Source organism: Lepidochelys olivacea (genome assembly GCF_965140295.1).
Source record: "Lepidochelys olivacea isolate rLepOli2 genome assembly, chromosome: 12".
Lineage (NCBI taxonomy): Eukaryota > Metazoa > Chordata > Testudines > Cheloniidae > Lepidochelys > Lepidochelys olivacea.
Window position 1 is genome coordinate 18,981,497 of NC_140422.1, and position 26,006 is coordinate 19,007,502.

Genomic DNA, 26,006 nt, shown 5'->3' on the forward strand with positions numbered 1-26,006 from the left:
GGTACAGTAGTCTGAAAAGACTGAGAGCCACTGCTGTAGATCCTGTATTTTTCTGCTGACTAGTTTTTCCTTTAATACAGCCTAAAAAGAAAAAAGATTTTCTGAATTTTTTTCTTAGTCCAAGCTGGGCTTCTTTCCTCTTTCTAAACTTTTTTCTTTTTCAGATTCATGTTGGTTATCTCTTCTCATTCCTGTGATTAAACTTTCCCCATCTCAGTTGAATTCCCCTCTCCCACTTTCTTCCTTCCTTAATACCATCCTCCTTCCTATCTCTATTTTGTAGGATCTTCTCCATCTTTGTTCCTCCATTTGTGCATTCCTTTTTCAGTCCTTTTTTACTCTCAACTTCATTTGATTCTCTAAGCCCCCTTCCTTGTTTTCTCTCTGTCCCTTACTTCACTCTCCCTCTCATTCTGTGTACAACACATGAATACAATTTTGCTCAGTATGTACTGTGGAGATTGAGTTCAAAACCCCCATTCAGTCAGTAAAGCTTCCTTCCCAGGAGAGACATTATTATTTGTGAAACAGGAGACTAGTGTCTGACACATTTCAATGCAGTTGATTTATAATAAAGAAATTATGTTAATAACTGTCACTTTACTGTTTAAATGAAGGAAATATTGTATCAAATCTCACATCATGCTCAGAAATGATGTGTTGTTATAAATGGATGGACAAGCTCCTAAATAGTAATTAAGATTTAGTGTCGCTTCAGACACTCATAATTTGCAAACATAGTTTCTTTTAAAGGCTGATCTTATGAAGAAATGTTTGCCAGAAGTGTGAAATTCTGCCCTTAGAGTCACACACAGCTATTGTTGATTCCAGTATAAGTCACTTGTGTATTTGAGGGCAGAATTTAGTCCTATTTGTTTTAAATCCCACCCCACTAGGTGTCTACATGAAGCAAAGAAACTAGTGCAGGGACATAAAGTGGTTATGAGGGGAAGAAGCTGGCAGTGGGAAAATGGGGAAAGGGCAGTGTGTAGAGAGAAGGTGTTGCATGCATGTTGCACGGTCAAAGCCAAGGCCAATATTCTTTTTGCAATGGGTTTTGTCTAGTGACTGTGAGCGTGACATGGCATAGTTGGGGCTATTTTCATACCATAAAGCACAGATCAGTACCTTGCAGCTTTTTGGAGGTGGAGCAGGATTTAACCACTGCTGAGAGCTCCAGCATGGAAAAGCCCGAATGGAAACACATAAGTGGAATTTCAGATGGACAGAGCTAAGGCAGCTGAACAATTTTAAATATATTGTGCTAAGCAGCTATTTGAAATACATTTTGTTAACAGTGTCTCTCAACTTCCCAGACAGGAGCTGAAAGGGAACAGTGACTGGGGAGTGTTGCCAGCACACCTCGGGTTACCTTTGCCTCATCTGCTCCTTCCTGTAGCATTTTCCAAGTTACATGTGAATTATCTGCCAATACTTATTGAAAAATCCCTGCCTGACCCCTTCATATAGGTAAACTGTCTAAAATGCAAATTCTTCCCCACTCTCCTCTCAAAAAGATACTGTGATTTAAATGACCATGTATCATCTCTTTCCTAATTCTAGGACAGAAAGGGATGATTGTGGTTAGTGTGGCACATTCAGTGATGGTCCTGATATAAATGAGTGAACTTGACCGTGCAGCCTGGTGCCAGTTTCAAAGGGAAGGTTTGGGCTATGCAACCTCTAGATGGAGCTGCTGCTTCCAGGTAGGTTAAACAATACTACAGGCTTCTTCAGTCACTTTGATCGTCCAAGTGCAGGCTGCCCTGTTAAGGAGCTTGTGTCTGAAATTTGGAGTGAAATCCTGGTCCAAAGGAAGTCAATGGGAGTTTTACCATTGACTATGGAGCCAGGGATTTCACTCCTGGACTTCCTGTTTTATAAGTCTTCTTTTGAGGACTTAAATATATTAATTTTAATTTTATAATTGATCAAAATTTCATAGTTAAAATCAAGGTGGATATGCACAGAATATAGTCAAAAGGGTTACAGATGATATACCTTAGAAGAGACTCAGAGCCTGAACCATTATTGGTTTCAGAGTAGCAGCCGTGTTAGTCTGTATTCGCAAAAAGAAAAGGAGGACTTGTGGCACCTTAGAGACTAACAAATTTGTTAGTCAAGGTGCCACAAGTACTCCTTTCCTTTGAACCATTGTTGTTTTCTTTCAGTCTTACACTGGAGCAACTCTTGATTTCAGTGGATCTGCTTTAGCATAAAAGTGATGTAATGCAGTGATGAATCAGGTCCTCATTCTCTTCTGAACATGTAAATTGCTAGCAAGGTTGTGCTGCTGTTGCACAACTAACTGACATTCTAAAAGTGAATGTGAAAAAATAGACTAGTATCGAAATACATTTTTGAACTATGATTAGAAATGCTAGGTGGCCCCCTTGTGGCCATTTTAATTAAAGTGATCCCTCCTTCCCCAAACAAATCCATGATTCTGTAAAACCATTTGAAAAGATCCATTGTTTTTGGTGATAAGATTTTGATATTTGTATTGTGTCATTACACTTGTTAAAGATGTCATGCTGGAAAATATTTGAATAAAAATTATTCATTGTAAAAAAGTACTCCTGTATCCTCTTTATACTACAACAATGGCATTATTTTAAAATGATGTATTTATTGTTAATTTCTAAGGCCCCAATACTATGAAAATTTAAGCACATATGAGTGATTGCACATCTGATTAGTCCCACTGACATTAGGACTGGGAGTGTAAAATTATTCACACGCTTAAGTCTTTGCAGGATCAGAACCAGATATATTTAGTTCTCATAATATTTATATTTATTTTATTACAGGATTATGGTAGAGATTTACAATAAATAGGCATTGCAGCTTTGGTCTTTTTCTTATTGTGAATAGGTCAATTATTGGACTCAACAGGACTAAAAGCTAAGCATGTGAGCAAGTTTTTGCAGGATCGGGGCCATGGTTTTGGTGATATCCATTAAACAATGCGTTTGAGAAAACACATACATGGTAGTAATAAACTTGTAGATATCCAGGCCTACACTAGAAATTTACATCAGTATAGAAAAATCCATGCCCCTGAGCAATGTAGCTATACCGACCTAATCCCACGTGTAGATGCACTAGTTCAATGGAAGAATACTTCTGTTGACCTAGATGGATTACCTATGCCGACAGGAGAATACCTCCCGTTGGTGTATCTACTCTGTATCTAGTACAGAGTATCTAGTATCTGTATCTAGTATCTGTATCTACAGTATCTACTCTGAAGTGGTGCAGCTGCACCACTTGCAGAGTTTTGAGTGTAGACATATCCCCAGGCAGAGGTGATGCATAGGGGGTAGGGATGTAAATAGGGGTTAAAAATAGTTAAACTCCTTAACAGTTAAACAGTTAACCGTTAAGGAGTTCTGCCGGCCCCGTGCCCGGGGTCCTGGCTGTCGGGATCCGGGGCACAGGGCGGCAGTGCAGCCCCAATCGGAGGGCGGCAGTGGAGTTTAATCGTTAAGCATCAGTCTTATCAGTTTTGGTTATCAGTTAGACAGTTAAACCTTTACATCACTAGTAGGGGGGGCATGTGGGGTAAAGTGCATCCCCAGATTGTCCTGCCAGGGGGAAGGGAGAGGGGCTCTGTCCTCCTGCTGCAGCTGTTCCCTGGCATGCTTGCCTCCTATTCCTGGCAGCTGGGCCTGGGCGGGGAGCAGAGGGGGTGGGACCAGGCGCTTCTCATGCCGGCTGCTCTGGGTCGCTGCTCCGTGCAGCACAGCAACTGCCTCCTCTTTTCCAAACCAAACATACCCAGTTCCTTCAGCCTTTGCTCATATGGCTTGCATTCCATCCCTTTTACTCGCCTCTGAATCTTTTCCATCTTTTCTGTACATAGATGACCAAAATTGGACACAGTACTCCAACTGAGGGCAAACCAGTGCCGAGTAGAGCAGTACTATTCCCTCCCATGACTTGCATCCTATGCCTCTGTTAATGCAACCTAAAACCGCATTTGCTTTTTTTGCAACAGCATCGCATTGCTGACTCATGTTGAGCTTGTGATCCACCACAACTCCCAGATCCTTCTCCAGTGCTGCTGCCAAGCAGTTTCCCCCCATTTTGTATTTGTGCGTTTGGTTTTTCTTCCCTAAGTGTAGCACCTTACATTTGTCTTTGTTAAATTTCATTTTGTTGTCTATAGCCCAGTTCTCCAATTTATCAAGATCCCATTGAATTTTAGCTCTATTTTTCAAAGGGTTGGCAACCCCCAACGCCCCAATCCAGCTTTGTGTCATCTGCAAGCTTGATCAGTATGCTCTCTATACCTACATCCAGGCCATTAATAAAGATGTTAAACAACACCGGACCCAGGACAGATCCCTGTGGAACCCCACTTGAGACCTCCCTCCAATCTGACATCATTCCATTAACGCTTACTCTTTGTTTGTGGTTGTTTAACCAATTATGTATTCACTTAACGGTAGTTCTGTCGAACCCACATTTCTCCAGCTTATTTATCAGAATGTCATGTGGGACTGTATCAAAAGCCTTGCTGAAGTCTAAGAATATTAAATCTACCGCTTTCCCCGAATGCTACCTTTTTGATCTGGTAGCATTTCACACCCACTGCACTCATTTTGCATTGATGTAAAGGATGACACAGAGTGCAAGGCAAGAGAGATTTAGGCCCCAGTCTGCAAATAACCTTAACATATATTAAAATTGTTATTTAAGGAGGCACTGGCAAAATAGTGTAGTGTAAGTCATATTATATCTCCATTAACCTAAAAATAGCTCCACTCACCTAAACTCAGTTGTTGCTCCAGAGGTTTGTTTTGGACCCATTGTTATTTAGTTTGCATGTAACTGACTTGAGATGCCTTCATTTCCAGAAGTAACTCTTCTAGAACCTAGCCCATATTAGCAGAATGCTACAACGATTTGGAAAACAGGCCTGCAAACACAGCTGTAGCACAGTTACAAAATGGTTTTGTAAGCAAAACTGTCCCATCCAGTATTAAACTGTGCTGAGGTACTAACTTCCTGTGTGGTCAATGGTCTGCTCCACTGGACATTGATCCCCTTATTTTTGTTGCCTTTAGTGCTGCATATGATACTATCTGAAAGTATTTTTCTTGGCTGGCTAGCACATTTTTCCCCACTGTAATAAGAATGGGACTTTTCAGCTTGGAAAAGAGACGACTAAAGGGGGATATGATAGAGGTCTATAAAATCATGACTGGTGTGGAGAAAGTAAATAAGGAAGTATTATTTACTCCTTCTCATAACACAACAAGTAGGGTTCACCAAATGAAATTAATAGGTAGCAGGTTAAAACAAACAAAAGGAAATATTTCTTCACACAGTCGATCTGTGAAACTCTTTGCTAAAGACTATACCAAGGTTCAAAAAAGAACTAGATAAATTCATGGAGGATAGGTCCATCACTGGCTATTAGCCAGGATGAGCAGGGATGGTGTCCCTAGCCTGTTTGCCAGAAGCTGGGAATGGGCAACAGGGGATGGATAACTTGTATGATTACTTGTTCTGTTCATTCCCTCTGGGGCACCTGGCATTGACCACTGCTGGAAGACAGGATACTGAGGTGGATGGACCTTTGGTCTGACCCAGTATGGCCATTCTTACGTTCTTATCTCAGGTACCCTTTTCTCCACTTTTTGTTCCTACCTGTCCAAAATGTCTCTGCTATAACTAGCGCTAGTCACCTCCTCTTTATCCACAGGGTTCGGTAACTGGACTCTTCCTGTTTAACTCTACCTTTGTCCACCTCATTTTGAATTTAACCTTTGATAATGTCGTTGGAGACATTCACTGTAAACTCTTGACCATTCCTTTGGAACAGTCAAAGAATCTGCCCCCAAATGATCTTTCTAAGGTTCTTTTTTTGATGGCAGGTAGAAAGTAATATAACATAGGAAAGAAGAAGGTTACCCATTAAAATATTTGAAAGAAAAATACTGAAACCTAGCAAAGTCAGAGATGGGCTGTAAAAATTGGAACAACTTAGATATCTGGATAAAACCTATATGAGGAGCCCTAACCATGAGGGTCTTTTATAGCAATAACAACCTGTTCAATCAGCTGTACATTTAAATTGGAACCATCAGTAAAAATCTCTGGAATTTTTGATTCAGATTGCTCTTGGAACGTTATGTTCTGCACATTATGAACGCTTCCCACTTTCACCTAAAAAAGAAAGGCTAGACTCAGGATTTCTAGCTGTTGGCTGATTCTGAGAAACCCATGTTTTCTTCTCCTCCAGACTAAAATACTGTAATATGTTGCTTGTTAATCTGCCAAGCAGACTGATTACATCTTGCACAAAACTCTGCTGCCTGGATATCACAGAAAGAAGCATGAACATTTTATTGACAGGAATGTGTGGTTTCAGGAGTCTGACATTTCTGCACTGAGGGTGAAATTCACCCCAGTGCAGAGGACCAGCACAAGCCCCCCCGTGCACCCCTTAAATCCCTGTAACGATCTCAGCATTGGGCTTAAGTAATCCAAGTGAATATTTCATTATTGTTAACTGCCATTATAACCGGTCTGGTAAACGTCTGCTAGAAGGAACGGGAAACAGGCCCTAGAGGCCGCTGTGGTGGGTGCAAAGCACCGTACCGCGCTGCCAGCCCCGGCCCATACAGCGTGCGCGGCTGGCTGCAGCTTCAAGCAGCTCACCCCGCCTGCTGGCCCCCGCTGCAGCCCAGCCCACCTCGCCCCTTCCCCGAGCAGCCCCCTGGCCGCCTCGGCCATCCGACGCCTTCTGCCTTCCCGCGGATTGGAATCCTGCGGCACTTTTCATAGGTCAACGTTCCACAGGGTGATCTGCCCGCTGCCCATTGGCTCCCACAACGCCCGCGGCGCCTTGCGACCAATCAGAATCCTCCGTCGTGCTTACATGAGGGACGGGTTCGGTGCCGCGAAAGTTTGAAATTTCCGAGAGTAGGTCGGGCGGGCGGAGCCCAGCTGTCGGGCCGGGGAGCGCGGAGCAGCCGTTCGTCATGGCGCAGGGGGAGCCCGAGCCGCTGCTGGCGGTGCACGGGGAGGAGGAAGAGAAGGGGGGTGGGGAAGGGCCGCAGCTGGTCCCGGCGGCTGGCGGTGTCGGGCTGCAGGGGAACGTGCAGGGCCTGAAGCAAGGTACATTCCCCCTCCCCCGTTTATACTCCCCGGGAGCATATTTCCCCCTGGCTCCCCACACTCCCCCTCCCCTGTACTTCCCCCCGGAATGTGCACCCTGTGCTTTAATAATTCCTCGGTCCCCTCCCCCATACCTGCTCTTCTCTCCCCCCCCCCCCCCGATCCGTGGAATGTAGTTTCCTTGCATCCTGCCCCATGGCCCCTCCTAGTCTGCAATTTACTTTCTAGTCCTACGGTAGCAGCCTTCCACTAGCACCGGGCCCCTCGCTAACGTGCCCACTCCCCAGCAGCGCTGGGCCCCGAGTGTGTGAGGATGCACTGAATGCCCCCCTAGGCTCTGATTCCTTGAGACAGGGGTGAGGTTTCGCTCTTGCCTTTCTTTTCTGTCCCCACCCAGCTCTCCAGTTCGGTGACAAACAGTTGATGTCAGAGTGATAAATTGTAGGAAGATTGTTGATGTCTAAGGGACAGGATCAATGAGTGTATGCGGTGGTGGTGTAGCTTGTCGGGTCTAGGATATCAGAGGCAAGGTTGGTGAGGTATCTTTTACTGGACCAACTTCTGTTTGTGAGAGAGACAAGGTTTTGAGATTACACAAAAACAACGAGGAGTCCTATAGCACTTTAAAGACTAACAGATTTATTTAGGCATAAGCTTTAGTGGGTAAAAAACCCACTTCTTCAGATGCAGATTACACAGAGCTCTTCCTCAGTATCAGTGGGTGTCTGCCTGAAACTATGCCCATCAAAACCTGGCGGGTGGTGGTAGGACCTTTGAATTTTTGATCCTGGTGGGTAGGGAAAGGGGGGAATTTTCTTCTCCCACTTCCCCACCAAAGGCTGAAATGTTCCTTTCTGCTGTGTCCCTGGTATCTGTAGTTGCAGGTTGCTCATGGGCTGATTTAGCCAGGTATAGAAATGCTGCTCCTGGCTAGGAACGATGAGGTGTACAGTTGTGCAGTTTGGACCTGTCCTAGACTTTAAAGAGTAATTGTTTTACTGTTTATATGGCTCTGACATTAACGCATCATTGATGTGGGTGCAGTGTTGAGTGGGGTTAGCATTCTGGAAGGTCCTTAACAGGCTTGAGGCCACCAATGCAACTAGGAACCTTAAAGGGTATCTACACATGAAGTTGTTCCCCATTAAATCCACGTGTGTGGATAATCCACTTACAGAAGCTGTTTTTTTTTTAAAGGTAAGTTTACAGAGGAAAGGGCAATGACATTTCTTCTGCTTTGTGATGTATAAAGGCCGGAGAGGTCTTTGTCAGTTTTTTGTGTTTTTTACATCAGAAGTTCAGATCTTCTCTACACTATAGAAATTTACTATGAATGTTTGGTCCCCATAGAACACTTGTAAAAGGTTTGTGTCCACACACAAGTGATCCAGCTGGGTTACATGTGTCTGTATCTAAAAGTTCTAATAGATTGGGGCCCCACTAAGCCAGGCACTGTACTAATACATGGGAAGCTGCAATACCTGCCCTCAAACTTACAGACAAAACAGGCCAGACAGAAAAAGAAGGGGAGGAGAAACACACACAGAGATGAAGTGATTGCCCAAGGTCACATCGCAGGTCAGCGGCCAAACTGGGGATGGAACCCTGGGCTCCTGACTCCCAGTCCAGTGCCTTATCCACTGTGCCTCATTGCTTATAGCAGAACGAGAACGTGTTCAGTCTGTGCTTGTGTGGATGGTACTAGCATGGTTCAGATAAGCCCAGTCCCACAGAGCACTGTAGCTTTTTCAAGTGTCAGAGAATCCGCTGTTTGTGGCAGGCTTGTGGGGACCTGTGGGCTCGCTGTCTAGAAGGCATTGCAGTTGAAATGGCTGAGCGGTGGAATTTGGACAAAACTGCACTGGCTCAGAAGTCCGCATCACTAGCATGGGCACACTGAACTATTTGTGCTTGAGTTGGTTGTTAGAAACTATTCTAGTCTCTAGTGTAGAAAGCCTGGGGTGACAGGTGAATTGGTGAAACTGACATGCACTAGAGACTGAAAACTGAACTATTGAGGGGAATATATTTTTAGCTAGATTTGATTTTTTTGAATGTCTTGTTAAGGTTTATTCAGTGACTAATGAAGGCTTCAGGGTGGGGTGGGCTCGACAGTCACATGTATTTAATTTAACATATCTGCCTTTCAGTTACAAAGTGGATTGCGCACCCTTTCAAGAGGTGGACCTTGCCCCAAGAGGTGGACTTTGCCCCAAGAGGTCATCCAGTCAAACCAGGCTTGCCAATCCTGATATTTCTAATGTAAAAAGTAGTTGGGGAAATCCATTCTATTAGCAAAAGCCTTTCAGACATTCTCTATACTACATTTAATGGAAAAAAAAGCATAATCTCAGTTATAAAAATCCTGTTTGGGCCTATATCCAACAGATAGGGAAACCCTGTTTTGGCAAGTGTGTGTATTCCTGAAAAATGGAAAAACTAATTCAGCTGTTTAACCACCACTCCAACGGTAAATTAACATATGGTCTAGAGAGGAGGCATGTGTGGATTTTGCACTTAGCCTGGGATAGGAATGAAAGAGTGAACAGTACTTGAGTTGAGGTTGTGACTTTTTTCCTTCAGAGTTGTTCCAAGAAGATGATGACTACAGCTGCAGTGACTATGGGAGTCGTGACAAATCAGGGACCATTTTAGGAAGGATTGTGCCAGACGGGAATGTGCTTTTCCCAGACACGTTCCAAACAAATCACCTTTTGCTTTATGAGCGATTTAAAGCCTATCAGGATTACATCTTGGGTGAGTGACATTTCTGCTTCCAAAATTCCCTCTTGTCATGATCTCTGTGGTGCTGCCTTTTCCTGGTGATTCAGTTTTAATCTGTATGTATTGGTCCTCCTTTTAAATTGCACCATCTTCCATCCATAGCATGGTAACTACAGAGGATCTAGACTAGTGGCACAGGTACAAGAGAGGTCAATTAATGATGGAGTTGAGACTCTATAAATATCTTTAACTTTTACATTAAAAATATCATGACATACTTTTAGCTGGAGGACTAGACCTTGTGGATTTTGACATCAGAAGAGACTGAAGTCTGAAGAATGGAAAGGGGGTGGGATTTTTGATAGGACTAGATAAAACAGTGCCCCCCCCCCCGCTTATTTAACTCCAGTCACATAACTGAGATGAGAGACTTGGGTGGTCCGGTGGGCAGTTGCTCTTTTTGTGAAGTTTTTGGGGGGCTGAGAGTACGCTCTCCAGTCCTCTGGTCTGAGCTGTTTGGGGGTCGGGGCTGTCTTTCTGTTTGCTGTTTATTCAGCACCAAGCACCGCACGGTCCTGGTTTGTGATTAAGAATGCCAGGCACTACAACAATACAAATAATAAAAAGACTGAGCAGAACAAAGTTGAAGACAACTTCTGACATAATAAAGGAACCCTAAAACCCCATTATGTTCAGCTTCCCTTTAATTGCTCATGTGTGAACTTGATTCCTTTTGTCCTTTTATTGCATAAATACGTGTTGTAAGTGATTTTAATTTAATTTTAGCTGACTGCAAGGCCTCTGAGGTAAAAGAATTCACAGCTGAGTACTTAGAGAAGGTCCTTGAACCATCTGGATGGCAAGCAATCTGGCGCACTAATGTGTTTGAGGTGCTGGTCGAGGTAAATGTAATTCAGTTGCTAGACATTTGTCTCCAATTAACATCACTTTACTCCACTGTTAACAGGCAAATCACTTCTTTTTAATTAAAGCTGATCGAAAATAGCATATTTTTCACATCTAATTCTCAGTGTGGAGGATAGTGCATTAGGCGAAAAGCTATTTAACTGCTTGCAGTGGCTTGAGTGGTGGTGTCTCTTGGACATGAAAATGCAGGAGCACAACTTGTGACATGTAGAAACTTATCATTGACAGTCACATGAAGTGCAGTTAATTGTTAGTCCTCATGATTGTAATGCATTTTGTGCAGATTGTAAGTTGTTTGGGGCCAGGACTGTCTTATTGTGTGTCCACTGTCTAGCACAATGGGGCCCTGATTGGGTCTGCTAGGCTGCTATACTACAAATAATAATTATCCACAGGACTGCCTCTCTTGCTCTATAGAGCTTCAGCTGTATGGGCTGCATTTTTATTTTACTGGCTGGGCCTTTGTGAAAACAATTTGCACTCTGGTTCTATGTCTCAGTTTTGCACCTAGTTCTATTGAACAAAAAACGTTGAACCTATAAAAGCCTGAATTTAAATAGATTTCACCTCCTAGGCGCACTCTGCAGTTTCTAAGACAAGAAAAGATGGTGTCAACATGGAATTTTCCTTCTGTGTTCCCTTGGCCTTAGAAGTTGCTTATCTGTTTGAATGTTTCTTTTTATATTATACTAGTAAGGATGGTATTGACTTGAAATTTTTTTTCAAGTATTCTCTCATATAAACAAATCGTGGCATTGAGGTCTTTTGTAATGAGCTAGATCTGCTTCAATGATAGTATCAGTCCTTCAAGGATGTGACTTCAGGGGTCGGCAACCTTCGGCACGTGACCCAATAGGGTAATCCGCTGGCGGGCCGTGAGACATTTTGTTTACGTTGACCATCTGCAGGCACGGCTGGCTGCAGCTCCCAGTGGCCACGGTTCACTGCTCCCGGCCAATAGGAGCTGCGGGAAGCGACAACCAGCATGTTCCTGTGGCCCGTGCCACTTCCCGCAGCTCCCATTGGCTGGGAGCAGCGAACCGCGGCTGCCGGGAGCTGTGGGGGGGCCGTACCTGCGGATGGTCAATGTAAACAAAACATCTCGCAGCCCGCCAGCAAATTACCCTGATGGGCTGTGTGCCAAAGGCTGCGGACCCCTGCTTTAGGGCCACGCAGACATTTGAACCACTGGAGGGATGCAGAGGTATGCAAAAGGGCTTGAGAGCACCAGCTGCTGTGTGCTGTCCATATGAGACTTTGTCATGATTTGGGTAGTTTAGGATTTGCTGATGTGGCACTTCACATTTTCTGGTCAGGAAATGGGTTTTTCTGGTGTTAGGGGCAGATGCCTAACAATGTGGTCCTCAGCTGGGTTTCTCCCAAGGTGCGTCAAGCAACTACCAGCCTTCCCAAATGACAATGTGGTCTTCTCTACACTGAGGTTAACTGGCAAAAATGTCCCACTGTTGCTAACCCCTTTGGAATACACTAGTGTTAAACAGTGTCTGGGTTACATGGAGGAGGGGGTTCGTGCAGAGGGGCAGGTAACTGAAGGACTGTAACTGGGTGACATGGAGCTGTAGTTTCTGCTCTAAGAATGGGGGCTCTTTTGGAGATCAGAGAAGGAAGCAAATCAAAAGATGTGGGACATCTAAGGGATGCTGCAGGGACAATGGGTGAAGTCCCAGAAGACTGGAGAAGGTCAAAATAGTACCTGTCTTCAAAAAAAGGGAAAAGGAGGACCTGGGGAATTGGAGACCAGTCACCCAACTTTGATGCCCAGAAAAATACTGAAACAAATTATTATACAATCAGTTTGTTCAAACCCAGGGGGATAAGAAATAGCCAACATGGTTTGGCGTGATTTGCTCTTGACAAATCCAATCTCATTTCCTTCTTTGATAGTGTCACTGGATAGGGTGGAAGGAGTAGATATGATGCATCTTGATTTTATTAAGGCTTTTGACACATTTCCACATGGCACTCGTACGCAAACTAGGGAAATTTGGTCTAGATGAAATTACTGCACAATGGTTAGAAAAACTGTACTCTAAGAATGTCTACACAGCAACTGGACACCTGCAGCTAGTCCATGCTAGCCGATTTGTGCTCACAGGGCTCAGACTATGGTGCTGTTTCACTGCTGTGTAGACTTCTGCTGTGAGATGGGAGGGTCCCAGAGTGCCTGAGCCCCGCAAGCCTGAGTTGCCTGGAATGGGTCAGCCGCAGGGGGTCTACTTTCTGTGTAGACATATCCAAAGAGTAGTTATCATGGCTTGCTGTTAAACTAGGAGGACTTATCAAGGTTTGCAGGGATGTGTCTTGGGTCTGGTATTGTTCAATGTTTTCATTAATGACTTGAATGATGGAGTACAGATTACTCTTCTAAAATTTGCAGATGAGACAATGTTGGGAGGGTTTGAAAGCACGTTGGAGTACAGGATTAGAATTCAGAATAATCTTGATACATTGGAGAATTGGTCTGAAATCAACCAGATGATTTTAATAAAGATAAGTGCAAAGTACTACACCAAAGAAGAAAAATCAAATGCACAACTACAAAATGGGGAGAAAACTGGCTAGGCAGCAGTACTGCAGAAAAGTATCTGGAGGTTACAGTGGATCACAAGTTGAATGGGTCAACAGTAAGATGCTGTGGCAAAAAGGCAAGTGTCATTCTGTGGTATATTAACAAGTGTCATCTGTAAGACCTGATCTATGCTTAAAACTTACATCGACAGCTGTAGCGCTCAGGGCTGTGAAAAATCTGCACCCCCGAGTGCCATAGCTATACCGACCTAACCCCTGGTGTGGATGCAGTTAAGTCGATGGAAGAATGCTTCTGTCGACCTAGCTCTCCTTGCTCCGGAAGGTGGAGTTCCTACTATGACACAAACACTTCTTTCACTATAGTCTGTTTATACTACAAGGTGACAGTGGCAGAGCTATGATGCTGTAACTATGCTGCTATAACGCCTGCAGTGTTGAAATGACCTAAGACATCCTCTGTCCAGTTTTGGACACTACACTTTATTAAAGATGTGGACAAAACTGGAGAGTCCAGAGGAGAGGTTTGGAAAATGTGATTTGTGAGGAAAGAATGAAAGCACTGGACATGTTTAGTCTACAGAAGAGAGGGCTGAGCAGGGGGGCATAAGTCTGTAGAAAGTTGTTATAAAGAGGACAGTGATCATTTGTTCTGTGTCCACTGAGGATAGGACAGAAAGTAATCTGCTTGACTTGCAGAAGGGAGATTCAGGTTAGCTACTAGGAAAAACTTCCTAGCTATAAGAATAGTTAAGAACTGGAATGGGGAAATTGGAGGTTTTTAAGAACAGGTTAGAAAAACCTGTCAGACGTGGTCCTCATATTGTTTGTCCTGCTTCAGCACAGGGGCATGGACTTGGTGACCTCTCGAGGCCCCTTCCAGCCCAACCTGTCTGTGATTCTATGATGGAGGTGTAGGGGACTGTGAGCACAGAGAGGAATGGAAGCTGGGACAGAGGGAGGCAAGCCTAGAGCAGGATGTAGAAATTCAGCCTTGTTATCTGAATGTAAAACCTACATCAGTTTTCTATGTATTAAGGTTTTCATTAATAAAATCCTCCCTCTCTATTCCCCCTGTCTCGGCCAGGTATAATTCCTCATTGTGTGCACTTCTGCTGCTTATGGCCATGCTAAAGTCTGCAGGACTCATAACGCCTGTCAGCGCCACGTTGCCTTTGTGTGAACCTTCTACATGAATCTGATTTTCAACTTTTAACTCTCATTTAAAAAAGGGAAATGCTATTCCCATCCCATACTTACAACGCCTGCAAGGAAATTGCAATCTTAAAATAAGTAGAAGCATGTAAACATGTTGGTGTTTGTCTTTCTAGAGAAGCAGAAGTTGTTTGTATTTTCCAGCAACATAGGCCTGCATTTGATCAGCTTTGCCCTCCCTAAATTAGAGGGAAAGGATTGACATGCTTTAGGATTCCCCATGCCACATTTGGTCCTCGTTGAAACACTTTCCAGCCAAAGGGCATGGCAGCCTACTGGGCTAAATATGGGATTAGTGCACAGGAATTCTTGCTATTCCTGGCTCTGCCACTGTGGGCTGCTGCAAGGCACTTGGGTCCTGATTTTTTTTTTCAGAGCCCCTCAGCTCCAAGTGAAGTCAATGGGAGCTGCCAGATACTTGGCATATCCAAAAATCGGGTCCTTAACCCTTGCCCTTGTAAAAAGAAGATAGTAACTTCCTATCCTCCAAGGGACATTGAGGCTCAGTGTTTGTACAGTCCTTTGAAGATGGAAAGCGATGTATGTATACATATGTATTTGCTGAGCAATGAAGCTTGTTTTGGGGTTATAATTTCAAATATACATGCGCAGACATTTCTGGAATAAAATGCCATATGTAGTATTTAAAAAAACTTCATGCTTTAATAAAGTTGCTGATTGGCTTCTATAATAAGAGTGTGTGTGTGTGTGTGTGTGTTTTGGCTTTTCTGGTTGTATGTACTGTTCTGTCTAAAGCCACCCTAATAGCTGTGTTATTCATATCAGGTTGTGGATGTGGAGTACTCCGCTCTGAAAGCAGTGGTTCGGCTCAGTGAGCCTTTCTTGTGTGACTCCCATGTTAGCACCTTTACCTTGGAGTGCATGCAAGAGCTCTTGGAGCTGAAGAAGCATCAGTTACCAGTGCAGGAGCTGTGGGTTGTGTTTGATGAATCAGGAGAGTTTGACCAGACAGCCCTGGCCATAGAGCATGTCAGGTAGGAAAATGTTCATAAATGGCTAATTGTCTCCTGAACTATTATTTCTTTAATTTTAAAAGAGTCAGATAGTTTAGGCATCACATCTGAGCTACAATAAATAATGTGCATGGGTTTCATACATGCACCTACAGTAAAAGATGTTGTTAGTGTCCATTCAGAAAGAGCTTTTGGTATACTCCCATCTTTGTGAATTCTTGAGACCATTCCTGGGGCTATGTTGACCCAGGTTTTAAAAGTAAACCTGATGGAACAAAGCATCCTGTTAAGATCAGCATTCTTGGTTTTAATTACCTTTATATATTGATCGTTACAGCGTGTAATAAGAGAGTCAGCGGGAGTTCAGTGTAGCCTTCTAGTTATTTCTATTCCTACTGAGGCTAGCCCAAGAACTAACCTGAAGGACCAGAAGAAAAACACCAGTGTTGCTATGTCACAAGGAATCAAACGTGCATGCTGGGTTTCATTGTAGCTCATTACCAAATAATTTTCTACTAAGTTTAAAAGATGTAACTGGCTCTGTTCCTTGCTTTTACTAGACCTTCTCACCTCCTCCCTTCACTGCACTTTTTCTGCCTTTCCCCTATAATTCACTGTGGTGTATCTTTCCTTGCAATGTTTTCAGTTTCTTTCTTTTCTCTCCCGGATTTCTCTCTCTCCCTACTGTGTGCACACTACATCTCCCTTATTTGCTGTTTCTCCAATGCGTCCCTGATCTACATTCCCTACTTATTTTCTAGCTCTTCCTTTAAGATCTTTTTTCCTTTCTTTTTTCTTTCGCCCCCCAATACGCGCGCACACACACTTCATAGGGTTTAGAGAAATTGATTAGTAACAGCCACAAAGACTGAACTTGAAGACTAAAACGAAGGTGAGGGGCCCCACTCTCCAGGACAGTGTCCCAGTGAGAAGGCAAGACCCTGGATGCTGCTCCTGGATCCTGCTTTTGTAATGGCTAATAGATGTTTGATCAACTCAGAGCCCAGAAGGAGCATTTGAAGGGTGAGGATGCTAAACTTAATGTGGAAGGTGAGAGGAGGCAGTGGAAGAATTTGAATTGGAGTGACACATAGCAAAATTTTCAAAAATGCCTAAGTCAATAGCAATATAAATCCCATTTTCAAAAAGGTGCTTAGCATAACTTTAGTCAAAATGAATGGGACTTATGCTCTTAGGTCATTCTGGGCATTTTTGAAAACTTTACCCATAGGGTTTACAGCAGACAAGGAATATCAAGAAATTCTGTGTACTGAATAGCTTGGAGGAGGGTGATATGGGAATTAGAGAGGTGTAATATTTTGAGATGTCTTCCTCAATTTATTGCATTTTTATTTTCAGTCCTAACTTTTGTTAAAGTGACTGGGCTCATCGATGGACAGCGCACTCTTAACTACTTGCTTTATTTCAAAAGGTTTTTCTACCAGCACATCTGGAGGAGTTGGGATGAAGAGGATGAGGATGACTTCGATTATTTTGTCAGATGTGTTGAACCTCGACTGAGACTGTAAGTGACTTTCTCTAACATTTAGTTTAAAGAAGGCTGAAAGGGAAAGCTTTGGAGTAGTGACTGACAAAACAAAATTCATGCAAAACTCTTTGCAAAGCAAGGCTGTTGCAGCTTCAGATTACTATCAGTTGCTAGAAATCTTTTATTTGGAAAGAGATCTAGGGGAAACCTACAACTTCATTGCCGGTTATTTTCTTCTTAGCCTTTTTTTTTTTTTTGGCACAACCCTCTTCCTTCCATTAGATGGCGTTCCAAAACCAGGTATAGCCTCTTTCAAACATAAGACTAGTCTGACTTCAAGTGTGAAGTGTAATCCTAATTAAGATGTGTGTGATGCTCAGAGACCTCTCGGTGTGGAATAAGAACCCAAATGGAACAGAATATAGAGGAAAACTTATAAGAAAAACCTAGTGATGCTGAAGGAGGCATGTGTATTCTTTCCCCAGTAGGATTACGTTGTATTAAGTTTTTCTGAATGTGGTTTTTTTAATACCATCCAGCCATATGGAACTTCAACAGCACACAAGGGCACGTTCTGGAAATATACTAGAAACTCATTTTTAAATACCTGAAATGAATCACTGGAAAGTAGCTTTACCAATTCTCTAGGGCTTTTTCCTCATATTTGACGATATGTCAGTCCATTATTTTCATGCCTGTTTTCCTCAATCCATTCTTTTCTGCATATAATTATTTAGAATAGGAATTCAGGAATGCATATTGCATGCCAATCTGGTTTTGTTATGAAGATGACTCTGAAGTGGTGAGTCTTTGAAATGGAGTTCATTATGACAGTTCAGTTTCATGTTATACCTGGGCCATGTTGAGCTCATACAAAACCGGGAGGAAATGTTTTGAGGTCTGGAAATGTTACATGGAAGTACTTCTTATGTGTTTCTGCTTCTACATTGCCAGCAGATGGGGAGGCAGAAGGAAGGAGTTGCTTTTTTTCCTTGGAGGAAAAATACTTTGCATCTAATGAAACAGGAATCTAATCCCATTCAATCAGACTTTTTTTAAAGGTAGCTAATGGGCTGAAATGGGAGTAGAAGCATTTTTAGAGAGGAACCAAAAGGGAACCGTAATACTTCAGCTTTGTATTGCAATGAAGAGTAAATATTTTCCTTTCTCATTCCCAACACTATGCTTGAAGCAAGCCTGTACTCTAAGCCACATTGAAGTTAATATGCTCTTCTGCTCTGATATAAGCACTGGTGTGTCAACTGATAAATAGCGGTAACATAGCCTTCTATCCATGCAGACAAGCAATGTTTTACATTCTTATTCAGAAGGTCTCCTGTGAGTTTAAATTAAAGCAGACAGTCCTCGCACTGCAAACTTTATCAATGATTTTATTTACTTTATAAATATAAGTTCTGGTCTTGTGAAACAGCTAAATAATTCTATGTAAAGTATTTTATTGAAGGTTGGTAAAGGTTTAGTTTTACAGCAAAACCTCAGTTACAAACACCTCAGGATTTGAGGTTGTTCGTAACTCTGAAATGTTCATAACAGTGTTAAGTTCTTTCAAAAGTTTACAGCTGAACATTGACTTAATACAGCTTTGAAACTTTACTATGCAGAAGAAAAATGCTGCTTTTAACCATCTTAATTTAAATGAAACAAGCACAGAAACAGTTTCCTTACCTCGTCAAATCTTTTTTAACTTTCCCTTTATTTTTTTAGTAGTTTACGTTTAACACAGTATTGTACTGTATTTTCCTTTTTTTGGTCTCTGCTGCCTGATTGCATACTTCTGGGTCCCAATGAGGTGTGTGGTTGATTGGTCAGTTCGTAAATTTGGTGTTTGTAGGTTCTACTGTAGGTTCTCCAGAGTGCTCAGTCTTAAAATTGAGCGTTCACATTTTAGGGTTAACTTATGTACAGTTTCCATTGTTTTCTTCAAGTATTGTACTTCTCTATTACATTAAAAAATCAGCTACCTTTAGTTCCTCACCTACTCTGAAGTATATTCATGCGTTGTCGCCAGGCATGCTGCATCTTATAACACTATCACCGCACAGTTGTTTTAGCTAGGAGGTTTTTGTACCACTTTACTGTCTGTCTGTTACAGTCACGTGGATATTTGTTCTGCCTCCAGCTTTTTGTTCTTTATGGCACGTTTTTGAGTGCCCTCTAGTGAACATCTGAGTGATTGAAACTTGGCAATTGTCTTGGCCCTTAGTTTCCTTGGATGTTTTCTTCTTTCCAGTAAGACCCCTCAGTGACTGCGCATGGAGTTATTACACGGGGTTGACTTGCTTCCCCTCCAATTGTACTGAAGACGACGAAGGATTCTTCTTTTTGCTTTCAAGTATCTTTTCATTGTTTGATCTTTTTCTGGAGTGATCACTGTAGCACCACTGCTTTGGAATTTTCAGCAAGCCATATTCTATCTGGAAGATGTGACTCTGTCTGACTTCAGCAGAGCCACTTCGCAGGAGTATTTCCGTCTCTTGTGTGAGAGACTCCTTGATGGTACATTTGATCTTATAGTACATCTGCTCTTTCACTGCTATCATCCAGTTCTAATTGTTGTCTCTCGCTTTCTCTGAGTTGTGTTTTTTTCTCTTGCTCAACAAACTTCTGCTTTTGCTATTTCAAAGCCCACATTTGAAAGGGCACCATCTAGTCAGTGTTTAAGTAGTGACTTAAAAATAGTTCTTGGTAATGTACGTGCCTCTGAAGCCTCCTGGTAATTCTTGTGGTTTTTAAAAGTATATCTTTTTGTATTTTTAAAAAAATATTTCTCTCCCTTTTTCTGCGTGTACTCTTTCAACTCTAATAATCGTGGGTGTGCATTGTAACAACGGGGGTTGACATATTTAGACAAATGTGTGGTTTTTTTGGTCAGCCATGCCCCTTTGAAGTGGGGTGTCATAGATGCAGGGAGCTCAGCCCTTCTGACTCAAAGCCCACTTAAGTCAGTGGAAAGATTCCCATGGATTAAAATGGACTTTGGATCAGGTTCTCTCTGCTTCAGGAAAGTGAGGAACACTAACTCTTCTACACTTTGAATTGTAGGCATTATGACATACTTGAGGATCGTGTCCCTTCTGGACTCATTGCTGATTATCGCAATCTGCTGTCTCAATGTGAGGTGCTCTACAGGAAGTTCTTAAACCTGAGGAGTGGCATATCAAGCAGTGACTCTGACTCCGAGGCAGAAAATGTCTCTATGGTGGAAGGCTTAAAGCTGTATGATGAGATAGAGCATCTGAAGCAAAAGCTAAAGCTCATTGAGAATCCTCTCTTGAGGTACTGTGTGTGTGTGTGTGTGTGAGAGGGAGAGCATTTCCTAGCTGGTTTCTTCTTTCTATTAGGACAGATCTGATGGTTTATTGCTCATGTTTCAGATATGTATTTGGTTACCAGAAGCACGCTGGTCTCCAAGCCAAAGGCTCCCGTCCAACGGGTACGAAGATCACTCATGTTGTATCTTCTACTATGATGGCAAGTCTGTTGCAGTCTCTGCTCAGGGAGAAGCTTTGTTCTGAGACCTGTGATGAAGAACTAGAAATACAGGTAAAATAGTAGTTGTTTTCATTCTCTGTCCTCCATTTTCTATCTTCCCCAATAGATTAATTTCTTCTTTCACAATATTCACTTCTGTACATACAGAGCCTACCATGAGGGAACCTTAATCCCAACTGTAATATAAATAGCGAGTAATAAGAATGGAAGAAACAGTGAATTTATCTAACTTGTATCTGGTAAATACTCCTTTACAAGCTGTGTGAAGAAATAGGGGAAACTACCCTGCATTCCTGTAACAATTTCATAATGAAGTATTCTGAGTAAGGCATGATATTTACTTTGAGTTTTAACGTACCTGAGTGCACGCTTTTTAAAGGTATTTCTTTTAAATTTTGAGCAGGTCTGATTCTACTGATAAATAGTCAGTGAGAGGGCAGGAGTTGAGTGTGCAGGGCGAGCAGTTGGAAGAGGATCTTAATACTTGTAAATTGAGCATGCTTAATCTGGAAGTCACTGAGGCAATAAATGTGGAACTCCATTATGCCATTTTCAGTCACAGTTAAGAGTAGAATCCTGTTGTCATGCTTGTGATAGGTGCCAGCCTGCCCACTTAGGAGACTGACTAACCCAAAATGTCTGCCAGGCAGATCCCACACTGCAACAGCAGTGTCCATTAATTCTTTTTTTGGAGAGATCAGCTCCAAGAGTGAGAAGATTGTTCAGTGTCTAGACTAGCTCCCACCTAGTCCCCTTGGCTGTTACTGCCTCTGCCTCATATTTCCTTTGTGACCTAGGGCAGTGGCTCTCAGCCTTTCCAGACAACACTACCCCTTTCAAGAGTCTGATTTGTCTTGTGTACCCCCAAGTTTCACTTCACTTAAAAACTGCTTACTTTTGTAATTTTATCTGATTTTGTAAGCATAGTAGCACACTATCACTGAAAAATTGCTTACTTCCTCATTTTTACCATATAATTCTAAAATAAATGAATTGAAATATAACTATTGTGTGTGTGTGTGTGTGTATGTATGTACGTATATGTGTGTATATATAGCAGTATCAACAAGTCATTGTATGAAATTTTAGTTTGTACTGACTTTGCTAGGGCTTTTTATGTAGCCTGTTGTAAAAGTAGGCAAATATCTAGATGAATTGATGTACCTCCTGGAAGACCTCTGAGTATCCCCAGGTGTACACCTCCCTCTGCTTGAGAAACCACTGACCTAGGGTAAATCACTTAGGGCAGAACTTCCAACACTGCATTTACAGGCAAATTGCGGTTTGCATTTAGGCTCTTTAAAACATGGCACTAATCTTTACCTGCTTCAGTTTCCCATTTGTACATGGAATTATGCTTCTTTCAGGCATGTCTTAAGGCTGATTCGCTGTTCTTAAAAGTACATGGAGATCCTTGCATGCAAAGCACGATATGAACACAAAGTATTAATTGTATTCTATAGATGCCACTAAAATGGGTTTCCTTTAAGCAGAAACGGTAGCATTTTGACTAAGTAGCAACATTCAAATTAAAAGGGAATTCTGTTGGCATGAACTCAAGCCATTCTCTTACATTTTCTGAAGCTGATTGTTTATCTCTCCTTTACAGTTCCACAGTGATCCACTGACAGCTGTCAGTGCCTGCTATGAAGGAGACACTGTCATCATCTGTCCTGGCCGTTACGTTGTAGATGGCATGTTCTGCATTGCTGACTCAATTGAACTAGAAGGTACATAAGAGCAGTTAGATGGGGTCAGACCAGTGGTCCATCTCGCCCAATACCCAATCTTCTGACAATGGTCCGTGCCTGGTGCTTCAAAGGGAATGAACAGAGTAGGACAACTTTGAGTGAGTCCAGTCCTAGCTTCTGGCAGTTGGAGGTTTAGGGTAGAACACTGTGCAGAACTAGTTCTTTAATCCCACTCTTGTTCCGCACCACAATACCCACTCCCACCCATTCCCACATTGTTTCTTGCACAATACCACCTCCCACCCACAAACACTTAGGTCCTGCAGGGGAGACAGATTCCCCCCAGACTACTTTAAAAAAAAAAAAAAAAAAATAAGGCTGGTTAATAAAGCATACCTTAAACCACGTAAAAAAATACTTTCTCCTGTTATAATAGACATTAAATCTTGCTATCCCTCGCTTAAATTGAAGTATTTAAACTTTTATTTAAAAAAAGTGTTTTCCTACAAAGTACAGCAGTCTGTTTTTTTTTGCCCATCCAATTCCACCCGCAACATAGTGCATTTTACCTGGTCCCGCTATTATGGCAGTGGGTCCTGCAGGACCCCAGTCCCGCTGTAGGGCTCTAGTTTAGGGACACCTGGATCATGGCAATGCGTCCCTGAACATCTTGGCTAATAGCAATTGGTGGATGTCCTCCATAAACATATCTAATTCAGTAACACTTTTGGCCTTCTCAACAACCCATAGCAACGAGTTCCACATGTTGATCACGCATTGTGTGAAGTAGTATTTTCTTTCAGGGTGGATTGATTTAAATCAGCGATTTAAATCAAAGTGGAAAGCCTCGATTTAAATAATTGATTTTAATCAACTTTTCCATTTGTACTTCAGTTACTTTCTAAAGACAGGTGTATTCTTATTGGTTAATATAAACATTGATTTACAGCTAATTAGAGCCTTTACACTAGATTTGGTACATCTTTGCTACCTAGGGTGGTACACTATAACTATTTACATTGATTTGAACAATGGTATAGCTTAATATTTTCAGATTCTTAGTAATTGTACATTTTTACTAGGTTGAATGGTGAATGATATTGCTTATTTATTAGATAATTAACTTTTTGTTCATGATTTGTGTCAACTGCAATAGGATGGTAACTGGAATTAAACTAAACACACAAAATAGCATATAACATTTATTTTTTATTAAGCAAAACAAGCCCTTAATGTAGTACATGATGTATTGTCATATTTATAAAGCTTGACCTCAGAAGTTAGATGTTTGCCCTCTATTCTTTCTGTATTTAGAAAAGCAGCCTTTAACTCAGTTTTTTATTAGAGGCTCATATATTCATCTCATTTATTTTTTATTTAAATGTTTCAAGAAATTATAATTTTTATTAACGTATTGTGTAGTAAATTCAAATTTCCTTTTAAACGGCTATTTTTTTAAAGAAAAAACTTATAATTTAAATAAAATCAAATTTAAATAAAAAAAATCTGATATTTTAGATTTAAAAAGAAAGTATTGATTTATATCCACCTGCTTTCGTTTGTTTTAAACCTGCTGCCTGTTAACTTCATAGGGTGACACTAGTTCTTGTGTTATGTGAAGGGGTAAATAACCATTCCCTATTCGTTTTCTCTATATCATTCATGATTTTATAGACTTCTAAGTCCCCTCCCTCCCCCCTTTGTTGTGTCTCATCTGAGCTGAAGAATCCTTATTTTTTAATCTCTTCTCATATGAAAGCTGTTCCATACCTTTAATCATTTTTGTTGCTCTTCTCTGCATCTTTTCCAATTCTAATATAATATTTGAGATTGGGGTGACCAGAATTGCACACAGTATTCAAGGTGTGGGCATACCACAGATGTTTGATATTTTCTGTTTTATCTCTTCCTTTCCTAATAGTTCCTAACGTTCTGTTAGCTTTGTTGACTGCTGCCACATATTGAGCAAATGGTTTCAAAGAACTTTCTGCAGTGTCTCGAAGATCTTTTCTTGAATGGTAACAGCTAATTCAGACACTATCATTTTGTGTGTAGAGCTGTGATTATTTTTTCCAATGTGCATTAATTTGCACTTATCAAAATTGAATTTCAACTGCCATTTTGTTGCCCTGTCACCCAGTTTAGTGAGATCCCTTTGTAACTCTTTGCTGTCTGCTTGGGACTTAACTGTCTTGAGTAACTTGGCATCCTCTGCAAAATTTTGTTACCTTGCTATTTTTGTCACCTTGAGGGACCCTGCTATTTACCTCTCTCTCCATTGTGAAAACTGATAATTTATTCCTATCCTTTGTTCCCTATCTTGTAACCAGTTACTGATCCATGAGAAGACCTTCCCTCTTATCCCATGACTCCTTACTTTGCTCAGGAGCCTTTGGTGAGGGACCTTGTCAAAGGCTTTCTGAAAGTCCAAGTACAGTAGATCACCCTTGTTCACATGCTTCTTGACACCTTCAAAAAATTCTAGTAGATTGGCAAGGCATGATTTCCCATGTTGACTCTTCCCCAACATCTATCGTGTTTTTGTCTGTTCTGTTAACTATAGTTTCAGACAATTTGCCTGGTACTGAAGTTAGGCTCGCTGTCCTGTAATCACCAGGATTGCTTCTGCAGCCTTTTTTAAAAATTGGAATTACATTAGCTAGCGTTCTCGTACAGAGGCTGATTTAAGCGATGGGTTACATACCACAGTTAGTTGTTCTGCAGTTTCATATTTGAGTTCCTTCAGAACTCTTAGGTGAACACCATCTGGTCCTGGTGACTTCATGCTGTTGAATCTATCAATTTGTTCCAAACCCTCCTCTACACCTCAGTCTGGGATGGTTCCTCAGATTTGTCACATAAAAAGAATAGCTTGCGTGTGGGGATCTCCCCCACATCTGTTGTGCAGTAAAGACTGATGCAAATAATTCATTTAGTTTCTCTGCAATGGCCTTGTCTTCCATGAATGCTTTTTTAGTACCTTGATTGTTCAGTGGCTCCACTGTTGTTTGGTAGACTTATTGCTTCAGATGTACTTAATTTTTTTTGCTGTTGTTTTTATCTTTAGTTGCTGTTCAGATGCTTTATTGGCCTACCATAAACATTTACAGTTGCCAGAGTTTATGCTCCTTTCTATTTTTCTTGCTAGGATTTGACTTCCAATTTTTAAAGAATGCCTTTTTGCTTCTAACTACCTCTTTTACTCTGCTGTTTAGCCATTATGGCATTTATTGCATTCTATTACTTTTTTTTCCCCTTAAATTTGAGGTATACATTTTAGTTTGGGCCTCTCTAAACTAGACTATTTAAAATAGACTCTGCATTTTGCAGGCATTTCACCTTTGTGATTTTTCCTTTTAATTTCTGTTTAATTAGCTTCTTTTTTGTGCAGTTCCCCTTTTCAAAGTTAAATGCTAAGGCGGTAGGTTTCTTCAGTATTCCACCCTCCCCCACCCCAGCCCAAGGTGTTAAATTAAACTCTATTTTAGTTGCTGTTGCCAAGTAGTTCAGCTATATTCACCTCTTGGATCAGATCCTGTGCTCCACTTAGGACTAGATCAAGAATTGTCCTTCCCTTGTGGGTATCAGTACAAGCTGCTCCAAGAAGCAATCATTTATGGTGTCTATCTTTGCATCCCTTCCTGAGGTGATATGTATCCAGTCAATATGAGGATAGCTGAAGTCCCCATTATTGTGTTTTCTGCCTTTGTAGCCTCTCTAATCTCGCTGAGTATTTCACAATCACAGTAATCATCCTCGTCAGGGGGTTGATAATATATTTCCACTTCTGTGCTG

At 41.7% G+C, this 26,006-nt stretch overlaps 1 protein-coding gene across 2 annotated transcripts in view; it reads left to right on the plus strand.

The window, feature by feature from the left end:
- The first annotated feature begins 1,672 nt into the window (after positions 1 to 1,672).
- SHCBP1 (SHC binding and spindle associated 1) overlaps positions 1,673 to 26,006 on the plus strand; it is a 38,900-nt gene continuing 14,566 nt past the window's right edge. Inside the window, exons 1-8 of one of the 2 annotated variants that reach the window (XM_084644239.1) lie at positions 1,673 to 1,706; positions 9,715 to 9,888; positions 10,642 to 10,757; positions 15,331 to 15,539; positions 16,951 to 17,043; positions 20,071 to 20,304; positions 20,403 to 20,571; positions 22,130 to 22,250. In XM_084644239.1, the coding sequence (XP_084500365.1) occupies positions 1,688 to 1,706; positions 9,715 to 9,888; positions 10,642 to 10,757; positions 15,331 to 15,539; positions 16,951 to 17,043; positions 20,071 to 20,304; positions 20,403 to 20,571; positions 22,130 to 22,250 (1,135 nt within the window). In that variant the 5' untranslated portion in view covers positions 1,673 to 1,687. Of the gene's footprint in view, positions 1,707 to 6,896; positions 7,132 to 9,714; positions 9,889 to 10,641; positions 10,758 to 15,330; positions 15,540 to 16,950; positions 17,044 to 20,070; positions 20,305 to 20,402; positions 20,572 to 22,129; positions 22,251 to 26,006 lie in introns of those variants that run through there. The other variant, XM_084644238.1, reaches the window with a different exon arrangement.